A 14,022-nucleotide genomic window follows, 5' to 3' on the forward strand; every position below is an offset into this window, starting at 1 on the left:
CTAATAAGTGTACTATGACATTGATCCAGATGTTCAATACTGGTCAGAAAAACAAAGTTTGAATAGTGGACTATCTCAACAAGGATTGCAAAAGGACTTCCAGTATTCCCTCTCTCGTCGCTTTCCCCCCGCCCTCTTAATTCCCGACCAATGACTGAAGAGATCTTTAGTCACGTGGTTTTGTTTACAAGCTTTGGTTTGAAACAGAAATGTCTGGTAGAAAGGAGTCTAAATACAGAACAAAGCCAAGGTTCAGAGCTTGATCCGGACCAAATTAAGCAGACTCGGTCCGAACCAACAGACTTTTCCAAAGAATGCAGCTAAGTGGTTGACCTTTACACATTTGAATTAACAAAATGTGTACCTCTTTGCAAAAAATGTGGAGACCTCTGCTTTCAACTCATAAGATACATGCCGTACAGTGTTTGCATTTATGTGTTTATTTGTCATGGTTAAAGAACATCCACGTTAATGTTTGTCAAAAGCCATTTTTTTAAGTAAAAACTGGTACTACTTTCTGGATTAAGTCACCACCAAACACCCCCTTTCTATGTTTTATGGCTCGGTCACTCTGCCGATAAAAAGCGGCACATCCGCCAGGTCGTTCCACAGCATCAGGATGAAAGGTCTCAGGGCAGAAAAAACAGGAAAGGTACGGGAAAAGGACACGCTGGTGACAGCGCCGGCCTGAACTCCGTGTTCAGTCAGTGCCAGAAAGGCTTTGTGCTTGGCGCTGTCCAGAACCACCTTCCCTTCGGGGAAAAGGCCGCACAAGTTGGCCCCCTCGAAAAGTGATGAAAGACCTGCGGGGGGGAAGGAGGGAATAGTCAAGGACATGGATCAAATGCAGAGAGATCAAAGAGCATCTGAAAAACATGTTTCCAAAAGTGCTCTAAAGGCTCTGGGGAGGCTGAAAGCACCAGAGCAGAAACCTGAGCTCAACAGGGAGTGAGAAAGAGAAAAGCACAGAGGGTGAGCACACCTAATTTCTTCATAAGTACGTTGATGTTTGACTCGACATCCAGCTTGATCAGCGGCAGAGTGATCTCCATTTGCTCTGGAGAGGCCTCCTTCATTTGCTGTATCATTGTACGCACAGATGAGTCCGTCATGCTCGCCTCCACTTGCTTCAGCGCAGCTAGTTTGTTGCTGCGAGGCAGTAGGATGTACAGACTGTTGTCACCAGAGAGGGGCAACTTGACCACCTATTTACATAGAAAAAAAAGGTTTAAAAGATAGTTTGGACCATAAAAGAGCACTAATAGGGGATTTTAACTCACTATTGTCATTGGTTGCTGTCTATTCATAAAATGCATGGAAAAATGTGAATTTATGGAACATCTTTTAGTTTTAGACATCTTTCAGAACAAGAAACTTTGCTTATACAAAAAAAATCAGATTTATGAAAACGTGTTAATTTGACAACAATTTAAGCTGCTTGTTTAAGGCAATTTAAAAGCATATTTTCTGTCTTTTTCAATCAAAAAGGCAACATTTCTGACACTTACAATTTGCTCAACTTTTCGTTAAACCCCCACATTATCCTCAAAACAATATCAAATAATTTGATTCTTGTTTCAATATTTATCCACTAACTTCTGCACACACTGAGTCTCCTCCACAAAGAAGAGGAAATAATCCCTTTTTTCTGGCAGAGCATCTGCAGTTCATTCCCTGTGGATATCAGCAAAAACTATTTGTCTTCTCAGTCATGCACAGAGGCTCATTAGCTTGGGATTCAGTCTGTTTTGTGACGCTTTGTCAAGTAGGGCAGTGGATCAAACCGCGGATCTCCCAACTGGCTGACGAGTGTTTTTCCACTGAACAAAAGCAGTTCACTCTCCAGCAGTCCGACACAGAAACTGTCAAATGTGGCTTTTCTTTCAAAGTGTCAAATTATTTAAACCTGATTCATAGACTTTTATTTATGTATTTATGATTACATCTTCTTAAACATCCACCCAAACATTTTCCCAAAAGATGAATAAATAATGATCCGTACCTGTGCATTCAGCCCTGCTATAGTTCTTGCAGCTGCCTTGTATTTTGGGTGATACAAGACGGAGACTTTTACGAGATCCCCATCCAGTTTGGTGAAGAATTCCTTTTGTCGCTTCAAATTAAACTTGTTTTTCCACTGACCTGAACCCCCAAAAGACACGACATTCACTGAGTGATCATATTTTCTTGCAAGCCGAGAAATTCTGGATTGGGCCTACCATCAAATGAGACGGCGCTGAGCATGATCAGCTCCGTGCTGGGTGGAACCGAGTTGACCAAATGCGTGATTCTGTTTTTGGTCTTGTTGGCCACCCAGCTGTTTATCATGAGTGCGTTTTCCTCTGGGGTTTCCAGCAGCTTTACAGGGTTGGCTTCGTAGTGCTGAATGGACCGCTCAGTAAAAGACTCGCTCAGATTCATTTCTGAAAACCAGAAGAATAGAGGAGAAAGAAACTTGAATGAGTGAAAAAATAAACACATTTTAAATGGGATTCTCCTTTTTTTGTTCACTATGCAGTCATACGAGGGTTATAGTAGATCTGGGACGCCATTTGCAAAGACTGGCTCGTCTTTTCTCTCAGCTTCTTCATCTGAGAGTGAATGCAGTGGAAGTCATGAGGCACAAAGATGGCTCTCTGAAGGGCTCTGCGGGTGTCATCACTGGCACCTGAAGAGGCAAAATCACACAAAATGGACTCAGTAAATATACATTTTCCCACAAACATTTACACTTAATGTTATAAGTTATTTATATTTTTAAGGAAATTATTTTCATCCAAATCTTTGGGTTTACCAAATTGTTTTTCTCTTTTTATTTTAGACGTTTTTGTGGTTTCAGAGGGTCCAGATTTAACAACACAAAATGTTTCATTTTGTCTTAATTAGCTTCAGCTTTGAACATAAATCATGTTTGCATTTTTCACCCCATCTGCCAATTTTTTTAGTTTTCCGTCTTATTTTGCAGCAAAGCTGGTAGAACAGGTCTAATTTGATGACATTTGGAATAAAGCGTTTAAAAGGGAAAAAAAGTAAATCCAGAATTGTTTCCAAAAAAAGAGAAGTGCAGTTTGTTTTATATTAACTCAAAATAATTGACCTTATCTTTAATGTTTTATTATTTATCGTTTTAAGATGCTAAACTCCACAATTTATTTTACCTTGAAAAAATGAAAGAACCCCAAATCATTACAGTTTTTTAATTTTAGTTTAGAGCATAAATTATATATGATCTGTTTACTATACCTGAATTTATTTCCAATCATTAAAATAATCACTAATGTTTAGATGCTAAATCAAGGTAAGTTTACTCCAGATTGAAATGTCAGTTTTCACTGATCTGCAAAATGATTTTAATTGCACAAGTTACATAATTTAATGTCTGAATATATATTTCAGTAAAAAAAACAAAACACTTGTATTTTTTTATACATCTAGGTAGTTCTAGAGCCAACGTGGTTTGTCACTTCTTTGCAACAACAGGCTTTGAAGTGCCAACAAAAAGCTTTATTTTTTAAACTTTTTCACACAAAAAACATCTACCAAATGTAGGAAAAGCACTTCCCTCTGAGAAGAAGTGTGAAACTTTTAGGGTTTTAATTGCATAAAACATTTGAAGAGAAAAACTTTTCAGGATTTCCTACCTAATAACAGATGGGAGAGCAACCCACTGATGCTGATGGGTGAAAAGAGGAGGTTGTTTGACGGCTCGAGTTGTCTGAGGTGAGAAAACACATTCATGGAAAACTCTGTCAGTGATTCTTGCAGCAGAGCTTCAGCTGTGCGGCTGTTCTCATCCTGGCATTCTTCATCAAAGCCTTCACATATGAGCGGCGGGGTGGTGGGAGCGGCTAAAGACGAGTTCATGAAAAATCATTGACACTTAAAAGACTTCCTTTTACATAACAGTGTAATTGTTTTATTTATCAGAATATTTTTAATATATAAGAGTAAAAGATAAAAAGGGATGACTACCTTGAACACTAAGGTTAGCGGTGGTGAACTTCTCCCCGTCAGGACTTTCACATGTGTACAGGCCAGCATCCTCCATAACAGCCTTTCTGAGCATGATGGTCTGATCAGGATCACCTAGATAGAGCAGCTCTACTCTCTTGTCTTCAGCCGACTCATCCTCAGTGTCCAGCTTTATTCTGTTGCCAGAGCCGTCCTCCTTAAACCACAGTGCATTGGCCCCCCTTTGGCCGAAAGTTGGGTAATAGCACGGTATGAGCACGTTGGAGCCTTTAATCACATTCACGGAGAATTCAAAATATCCTTCAGAACAAAACAGCAGGAAGGGGAGAAAAACAAAGTGATTTAGCTTCATATGTATTTAAGGATTTTTGTAATGTGTTTGAAATGTGAAGAAATTATTTTTAAAAAATGTAGCTGGGCTCACCCATCACTGTGATGCTATATTTTCCTATTATCTCCATGTTCGTCCCATTTGTAAAACATTCATATTCTCCTGCACTGCTATATGTTACTGGGGAAATAACAAGGTGGCCTTGTTTGGCGAATGAAGCCGGTCCAGGCTTAAGAGCAGGGCGTATGACCTCTCCTGGAATCATGACAACACACAGAAAAATGTAAAAAAACTTCCTTTGACAAACAAACATATAAACTGTTACTATGAACGGCACATTTAAAAACTCAAGAGGTGCACTTTTCCACAAGTCAACACTTAATGTTAAAATGTTTGTTCTGTTATCACAAAATCTAAATTAAATTAAATTAAATTAAATTAAATTAAATTAAATTAAATTAAATTAAAATAAAATAAAATAAAAAATAAAATAAATCTCTAATCTCTAACTACTAAAAAACTATACAGTGAAGGACTATCTAGTACCCTGAATTTTGAAAGAAATTCAGACACCATGCTCACTACTTTTATTTTTTTTAATGACGGATATGATGTTGCAGATCTCATAAAAAAAATAAATAAATAAATAAATTGTTCATGCGCAATGCATTTTGGTCTCTATTCGCCAATCTGGTGAGCGTCAATGCACACTGGTTTTCGCTAAGACTTCTGGGAAATTTCTAGGGCTTTGGATTTTAGAACTATTGAGTGTAATTTAATTTGCACGTCACTCCTACTTGATGACGTCATCAATATTGGCCAGTCAGCTACGTTTGCCCTTGGAAAATACATAAAAACATTGGTAATATAGCTCTAAAAGGTCATGCTTAAATAAAAAAGTAATTACTTGCATTTACATGTAAACGTATGAGCTTCAGAGCCCCCTACATGAAGAAATGCACTTCTTCTCAACAGTGCAACATGGAAGATCCTCGCAGCAGAGGGCCTTATGACCCTCCACCGCGAGGGTTTCCCCTTCAAAATACTGTTTCGGATGCCCCACCCCTCCAAACGCCCCTGCAACTGGAGGGGTATGGAGAAACTGGAGGGGTAGGGAAAGATTTCAGATTCGACATAGATCTATGACAAAATATGAAAACTGCAGATTTAAGTTTTTATTTTTTGTTTTGTTAAGAATAAAAATGAAAAAAATTAGCATTTTTTTCGTAGATCCCACATTTAAGTCCAGGAGAATATTAATAATCACTGACGTTTGCAACAAATCTAAAGAAGAAACGTGGTACGACCTTGGAATTTCCAAGAAACTTCCATCCCGTTGGAGTCGCTCTCCGGATGCACACAGGGCAGCACCAGAGTCGAGCCGTGGATCGTCTGGATTCGAGTGCACTGAGAAAGCTGAACCGAAAATGCAAAAAGTCAAATATTAGAACAAAAAGCAGGGAAAAATAAACTGATTTTCTTTACCTCAAAAATGAGCGGGAGCAAAAAGCAGAGCACAGCCTGTCTTCCCATCTGAAAAGAATTTTTAAAAAACAGATTGGGTTAATTTCAACACTGAAATGGCATCTTGCCGTGAAGAAGATCAATAAACGGCGCAACTTTTGTCACCGTTATACACTTATAAAGTTATTCTTTCATGGTTTTATCAAATAAATCTCTGAAAAAATATTGAAAAAAAATAAAGACTAAAACAATATAAACAGATTTTTGCAATTAATTATATTTTCCATACACAAGTTGATTCACTGAAATATATTAGAAACTCACAGCGTCTTAATTTCCTCTTGTCCAAAATCCGTAGCACCCCCTGTTTTTTCTCACCAACTTTTCCTCTTCAATCAAACTCTGCTCATTACGTTTCTGCGTTCTCTGAACTTCAACTGAAAATGACTGATCTCTAATTGTTGGTTTAGAGATGTTTGTTTGCATAAAGCAGGTCTTCTGACTTGCTGGAAATCACATGGTTTCTCATGTTGGCACAAGATACTAAGTGTAACCATTTACTCCGTTTTTTTTACTCTTTTTCACTTTGACTTACACCAAATTGCAGAAATATCTCCTAACTTTTACCATAAAGGCTTCAGTGCTTCAGAGCTATCTGACAATTATGCCCACTCAGTCACAACAGGTCAACTCAGTTATGATTAGCTGAGGGTGCATAATCACTTTCACTCAGCCTCATTTCTATTTACATAGTGAAATGCTTTTGCCTGGGGTGTTTTGCATAATGAGGTTTTGCTGAGAGGTGTGTGGGAAGCAGACTCTTGGGCCAAGTTCCAGGCAACAAAAAAGGAGTTTGAATTTGCTTGCAGAAAACACAGCTGTAATATTTATTAATTTCTTTTTCAAAACATCAGTGTCATGGTAAATGTTGAATGTGGAGCTTCAGGTTATGTGTTTGTTTTGAAGCTGTAGCTTTATTTTGCCTAAATTTCATAGATGTCATTTTTTTTTTGCATTGATCTCTAATTTTACTGTTTATTATGACATTTATGTTGTATGTAAAAATGGGACAAATCAAAATATGAATAAATTCTTCTCAGACAGCCCTGTTTTTCTGGATTTAAAATGGTCTGTAGATGAAAATAAATGTAGAAATTCTAAATTTATCATTCTCAGTCAGAAATATTTATCTATATTCCTTCCTGTGTGTGCCTAAATTCATACATGTACCAACAGCTACCTGGAGGTAAATAGTTTTGGCCTTTTGTTGTTGTCTATGAGTAATTTTGCATCAATTTGTAGAACATTTTTAATAAAAATTAACCAACTATTCTCACTTCATATTGATATAACACCAGTATACTTGACTTAATTTTTTTCCTCGCAACAAGCCTTGAAGAACAGCACAAAATAATGATTAAGATGTCTGATTAATGAAAGCTTTGCTTCTTCATGCATCAAACAAGCTGTAATTACAGCATTGTTGTGACTTTTCATTTGTACTCACACTATAATTAAGACAATAAATTCTCTTCTCCTCTCTTTTACTGAGTCTAAGCTTATTGCTTCTTTCATTAAAAAAGAGGCGTGTATTTATGTTTTTGATAAAGCAAAATTAAACTTAATGAACATTGATTTTTTGTGTCATTATTTGAAGCACCGGGTTGTTAGAAATTGTAAATTAACATTTCAATGAATTATTCTTGTTCAAAATAGGGCCTTTTATGTTATGATGTTCTGCTATGATTGTTAAACTAAATTAGATATGATTTAAGACAAGTGTTTTTGTTACAATTTTTGCATTATTATGCAGCAAAGAAGCAAATAAAACGTAATTTTACATGTTTAGTTAAATTGTAAAGAATAAAAAAAACTTATTTAATGTGATTTCTGTTTTAATTATTTTTTCATGCATTTTTTTCAAAATTTTGATATATTCGTCTATATATATATATATATTAAGTTAAATTCTTGAATTTTACTTGTTTTGGTTGTGTCTGGACAACAGAAACACCAATGCCAGAATGATGTTTTCGAACTTCAGCCTTCAATACAGTCATCCTTGCAAAAATCATTGCAAAACTAACATATCTACGTATTAGCTCCCTCATATGCAACACAGGACTTCTAGACCAACTGTATTACACTTTAGAACGCTGCAGCCCAGAAGGCACTGCAAAGGATGGGGAAAACTGCCCACCACATCACTGGAGTACCACTTCCTGCCATTAAAGACATCTACACAAACCGATGTCTGCAAAGGGCAGGAAAATATCATTAAAGACTCCAGCCACCCATGTGTATGTGTATTGTATTGTGTATTTGAGATAAGTGCAATGACAATACAGTTGAATTCTATTCTATTCTATTCTATTCTATTCTATTCTATTCTATTCTATTCTATTCTATTCTATTCTATTTTATTCTATTCTATTCTATTCTATTCTATTCTATTCTGACCCAAACTTTGAAGCTGGTCGATCGATGAGTCGGCACTCGATTAAGCGCCTTGCTGTTCTGCAGAAGGAGCAGAGCACGCAGGGCGTCATCGTCTCAGACATGAGCAATCGAGAGTCGCGCGGAAGAGGAGCAATAGTCCAAACTTCTTCTGGAGCTTGTCTTCGCACTGGGGAAAGAACGCTTTTCTGCCACCAAAACAGTTACAGAAAGAGTCAAATCCAACGTTGCCGACATGTGACGACTTCTAAACAACTTGAAGTGGAGTTTGGCCTCGCGGGAGAACAGATTTACCGAAGACAGTAAGGCTTTCCTGTTGGTCATCTGATCGACAAACGGAAAGAGGACACACAATAGCCCGTCATCAAACACAGTTAGCTGCTGGTTATTTCAATCATTTGGGCCTTTAAAGTGCCTTGCATTATTAATATGACTATTTATGTACTTTTTGTTATTTTTTCATATAACTTGTATCTGTTTTAAGTTTATTTACTTTTTGAATTAAAAGGAGGACTAAATAGTAGCAGTAAAATATGTAAGGAATGTGCGCAGGCGCGTTAAAAACTTTTACATTGTTACAAAAAATTGATTAAAAATATAAAAAGAGAAAATACAAGTTTTGCCAAATTAAAAAGTAAAATATAAATGGTGTGGTAGCACTAATCAAAGGTTCTTGAACCACAGTGAGAACCAACTTTGAGGGCCTGGATGCATAAGAGGCTTTCACCACGGTAGCTATGGCAACGCAGTTCACCATCGATGATGCTTTCGTGTTGGAGGGAGATGAGGAGGCAGCCGGGTCGGAAGGAGGGACAGAAGGGTGGAAGAACAGGGAGAAGGATCGAGAAGGAGAGATGACATTCGGCACTCTGAGCTTCTCCAAACCTCAGACTCATCCTTCACCTGCTGACACCGGCTCCCCTGAACACAGTAACCTGAAGTACCAGGTAAACAGAGATTGAAGAAGAAGAAGAAAAAGTTCCCCTAATCTAACTAACATTTGTTCTTTAGAATCTGGAAAATGAAGAAACCGTGGGAGACAGTGGCAACTCCTCTTTCAATAATTTCTTCAAAATCAGGTGTGTTCAAGTCCATGTTTGTAATTTTATTTATTTAAAAATATTAACAATTTGTTTGGCTTGTCAGTATACTTCTGACATTTTAAAGGGAAAACAAAACACATTTCAAAATGCTTAAAAAAACACAAAAAGGATAGCTTTCTCACCTTAAAATAAGAGTAAGATAAGATAGCCCTTTATTCGTTCCACGGTGGGGAAATTTCAGGGTTACGGCAGCATTACAGAAAGAAAATGAGAGAAATTAGACAATTTACATATTTACAAAGGAAACAAAGTTATAGTGCGGAGATAAAAATACAAAAAAAGAAAAATAAAGAGGAAGAAATTGCACCGTGGATATGAGTAATGTTACAGAAATTGCAGAACGTATTCTAAAAAACATGTCAAAATCTACATTAAAAATGTGAAGATGAATTTGAATGTACACATTTAGAACAGATGGGTCCTAAGAAGGTTTCAGAGGACCTACAGTTGTGATTTTTAAAGCCAGAGAGCTCAGCATCTGAAGATTCTGCTCTTCTCGGTGCTAAGACGGGCCAGGGAGAGCGTTTAATGATCTGACGAGGATCTTCATGGTGTTGGAGGGAGGTGAGACAGATTATAAAGGTGCTGAACAGCCTTTAAAGTTTCCAGAGGGACATTGAATTCAAAGAGGATCTTAATCAGGGGCCAGTGCAGGGATCAAGGGCAGGATAAATCAGAATCTCAGTGATCAAGCAGGTAGCTGAATTCTGGAGCGGGTGAGGTCTCTGGAAAAAGCGAGTGTGGTGAAATGGATTTGTGCTCTCTCCGCAGTGACCCCGCCACTCTCTCTTACTGCAGTTCTCAGTGGTCCTTCAGCACGTTAAGCTCCGTCCAGCAGCTCTCTGCACACTGCTGCGGGTGAGTTCAGAGGCTGTCTCGTGCGTGTAGAGAAGCAGAAACAGAAAGACTCTAAAAACTTGTCTCTCAGGTGGGTGTCGCATCCTTTGGTGAAGAAAAACAGAAAAGTTGTTCTCGCTTCATTCCTCCTCCTCATCACTGGAGTCGGTGAGTCATAGGCACCTTTTATTAGCGATGTGATAAAAAGTGTCTATAAGTATGAAAGTTTTTTTTTTATTGTAAATTGCAAAATGCATTGTCGCTTGACATCAAAAATTCACAAGTAATGCAATCAGTTTTGTTTTTATTTAATATTTTATTTTCTAATTGTCATGTTGATTTGTCATTTTTCATACTGAATTTTAAATTGCAAAATGTATCTTTATGTTCCAAGCCTGAATAGCATATTGATAATTGCATATTATAAAGTTTTGTTCATAAAGTGATATTTATTATAAGGAGAAAACATGTATTTTTGTTAATGCAGATTTAAAAAAGATTTCAGATTTAGTGTAACATGACCATTATAATGTATTATAATCTGAAGCAAAGGTTCAAATTTCCTTCAGTGTCCACATGTAGTGCAGTAAACTTGTTTTGGATGATCACAAAGCCCCACATGAGAGCATAACAACCAACAGCATTGTGTTCTGCTACAAACAAACTTCTAAATTAGTATTTTTTGCATTAATTCCTCCTTAAATCTTTACACACATGTTATATGTACTATAGGAGAACACAAAGTAAAATACTAACTAAATTGGAGTATTTTAAAATCCTGTGAACACATTTTACTACATTTTCTGCCATCTCCACAACAATTACAACATTTAGCAGATATAAAACTAATACATTTATTTTAGAATATCTCTTCACTTTCAGGGAAATGCCACGTCTTTTTGTTGAAATGAACATTTAATGGGTTTAGAAACACTGGATTAGTCAAATTTGTGAAAAAACTCAAACAAAATATTCTTTTTCAAGTTTATTTTGTGCTCTTCAAGTATTCAGTCAACAGGCTGTTCTAATCTCTTCTGCTGTTTTATATCATTCAGTTTGCTCAGTGTTGACTGCTGGACTTTGTTCTTAGATCAACACAATATTACCAAAAAGAAAAAAACATTTAGTTTTTTTTTCTTTAATAACTGAGTGTTTTAAAAGTGAAAATTTTCAACTAACATCATGTTTCTTTTTTCTGTTTAGCTTTGATTTTCATTGGGATTGGCATACAGCTGAATCCAAATGCAGGTGAGATAAAACAGTTATGTGGAAAACCTGAATTAACTTTTTTTGTTTTTTGACAACTTGACCAGTATGTCAAAGAATGTGAAAACAAAAATAATAGATTTTTTGTCATTTAAAAAGACAATATATTCAATGCATGTTTTAATTTGATCTATTGAGAGGTACATTTATGTAAGCACAACAAAAAATACTCAAGTATTTCTCTGTGCTTTTACAGCAGGTTCTAGGAGAGTTCTTGTTTAAAATGTGTCAAACCTCGTCATGCTGGCATCAGCTTCAGTTTGTAATCTTGTTTTTATTGGACCCTAATAGGAACTGCAGTCTCTCAGTTCCAAAGTTCACTTGTTGCTCCATACCAGTGTTTGTCAAACCAGCATGAAGGCAAAATCGGACACGGAACTGTCTTTGATACAGTCAAGTTCACATCAGTTTGGCTTAAGACCCTTTTAAACAAAAATGTTTATGAATCCGACACTTCAATTCATTCGTGATTTCAACACAGAACGACCGTGTTCAGTCACATAAATGCTCGAGAATATAAAACTCAAACCGTCTTTCAATTTTATGCTTTATTTACTCATGACATTTGTGAGCATGTTGTAATGGATTTGTTTAAAAAAAAATTACAACATGGCTTTCCCTATAAACTTTTCACTTAGCAGCTTGGGTTTGGTCTTTTTCTCTCAGATTTTTCATTATGCAATTTTTTTATTAAATAGAAAAAAAGAGAATATCTACTTAAAGTATATGGTACAATTTAGAATGGTATTGAATAACGTAATATAATATAGTAATAGAGAAATGTATAATGTAATATAATGTGTGATGTAATATAGAATAGAAACTTTAGCTTATAACAACAGTTTTTTGTTTACAATCACAAGGAAAAAAAGTAACTAAACATCAATTATATTTATTTTTAAGTTTGTTGAGGAATCTTTCCAAAAAAATACTAAATATCGAACATTTTTTTTCTTCAGGTGTTTCAAGTGCTATCTTCTTTATTCCTGGTTTTCTTCTCTTTATTCCTGGAGGTAAAGTGACCTCTAACGTTCCTTTATTTTAACTTTAATAGCGCTCTTAAACTCAATATTGCCTTTCTTTGTCCTCCCTCAGTGTATCATGTGATCTACATCTGCTGTGCCGTCCGTGGTCGAAGAGGCTTCAAGCTCTTTTACCTCCCTTATTTTGAAAAATAAAACTTTATGAGTCACCAGTATTACTACATTTTCTTGTTTACTACACTAAAATGATTGATATCTTGTCATTTGTACCAAAAATGCCAACCTAAATGTATTTGAGACTTTTGTTTTTGTCAGTGTAATGACCACTACTGCTTTAAACCACTCTATTCCTTGATGATGTTTCCACTATGAATTGTCATTTGCTGTATGTATGCAAAGAAGGAGGAAGGTCTTGTCTGTGGTTTCATATGTGAATAATTTTTGTGAAATTTCAATTACAATAAAATTGTTTGCATATTTTAATTTTTGTCTTGATATATTTTGGATTACATTTAAACTCATTTTCAGCTCTCTGTTATCAATACATTTTGAAATGGCTATAAATTTAGTTGATGTACCAGAACTAGGACTGCAGATTCAGATGTCAAGCTTAAATACATAATTCAAAATGAATTGCTCCCTTTAGGAAAGCAGACATCACATCATCTTTACCCTTCAGGAGTAGCAGATCATCCACTTCGATTGAACCCTCCTCACTTTGTTAACGCCTCCATCACAACCTCCTCATTTTGTCTTCCTTATGGTCTCTATCCCAGCAACTCCAGCTACAGCATCCTTTCACCATCATAGACAGCCTGAAAAGGTCCAAACCATATATCTCCAAAACTTCTAATTGTCTTTATCTCAACATGAAATCATGCTGATGCTCGAAATTCCACTTTTGACCTCAGCCTAGTTTTTCCCATAACTGTAGTGTGTCTTATCTGCTTTATTTCTCTGTAGTTTTCACAACTCCACATATTTACCTTGCTGTTAGAGGCCCACTCCAAAGAAAAATGTGTTTTGGTGTTTTTAATGTATTCTTGTTGCATTTTTCTCGTGATGGGGGATATATATATATATCTATAAAGAAAATTAAGCTTAAAATGAAATTAAAATAATTGGGAATCAGGAACAGACTTCTACTTCCTGCTCCACAATAGTCACATTTTCTGCTCATCAATCCTTCAAAGTTATCCTTCTGCCTTCCCATTACCCAAACCTCTTTCCCATCCTTGTTTTTCTTTCTTGCGAACCAGTACAGATCTACATCTCCCTCCTTTGTGTTCAACCTGTCGTACAAGTCCTCATACGCCCTTCGATTGGGCTTTATTATCTCCACTTTGTTTTGCATTTCCCTGCACATCCCACTTACACACTCGTGAACTTCTTCATTCCACCTTTATCTCCTTTCTTCATTACCGATGACACATAAAGCAAGAACCTCCCAGATTCCTAGTATTTTTTTTTTCAAATTAATTCCTTTTCTTTTGTCACTGCAATTTTTCTTTCTACCAAATATTTATTTTTATTAAAATGATTGATTAAATGTGTAGTGGTGCTTGGAATATGCGCTGGAAAAGCAAAAATATTTCAACTTCATTTAAAT

The 14,022-nt window shown here is 36.2% G+C and overlaps 2 protein-coding genes across 2 annotated transcripts; one reads left to right on the plus strand and one right to left on the minus strand.

The window, feature by feature from the left end:
- Positions 1-419: 419 nt before the first annotated feature.
- Positions 420-6,249, minus strand: serping1 (serpin peptidase inhibitor, clade G (C1 inhibitor), member 1). The gene is made up of 11 exons (XM_024289286.2): positions 6,092-6,249; positions 5,789-5,836; positions 5,611-5,719; positions 4,397-4,558; positions 3,973-4,272; positions 3,642-3,848; positions 2,525-2,668; positions 2,220-2,423; positions 2,003-2,142; positions 983-1,205; positions 420-803 (listed from the first exon to the last, which is right to left on the minus strand). Exons 2-11 carry the CDS (start codon positions 5,834-5,836, stop codon positions 556-558), a joined length of 1,785 nt encoding a protein of 594 aa, XP_024145054.1. The 5' UTR covers positions 6,092-6,249; the 3' UTR covers positions 420-555.
- A 2,064-nt stretch (positions 6,250-8,313) lies between these two features.
- tmem134 (transmembrane protein 134) lies at positions 8,314-12,628 on the plus strand. Its single transcript, XM_024290298.1, has 8 exons — positions 8,314-8,526; positions 8,909-9,171; positions 9,236-9,303; positions 10,099-10,185; positions 10,256-10,332; positions 11,368-11,412; positions 12,390-12,443; positions 12,526-12,628. Exons 2-8 carry the CDS (start codon positions 8,962-8,964, stop codon positions 12,606-12,608), a joined length of 624 nt encoding a protein of 207 aa, XP_024146066.1. The 5' UTR covers positions 8,314-8,526; positions 8,909-8,961; the 3' UTR covers positions 12,609-12,628.
- The last annotated feature ends 1,394 nt before the right edge of the window (positions 12,629-14,022 follow it).

This window comes from Oryzias melastigma, linkage group LG1 (genome assembly GCF_002922805.2).
Source record: "Oryzias melastigma strain HK-1 linkage group LG1, ASM292280v2, whole genome shotgun sequence".
Classification (NCBI taxonomy): domain Eukaryota; kingdom Metazoa; phylum Chordata; class Actinopteri; order Beloniformes; family Adrianichthyidae; genus Oryzias; species Oryzias melastigma.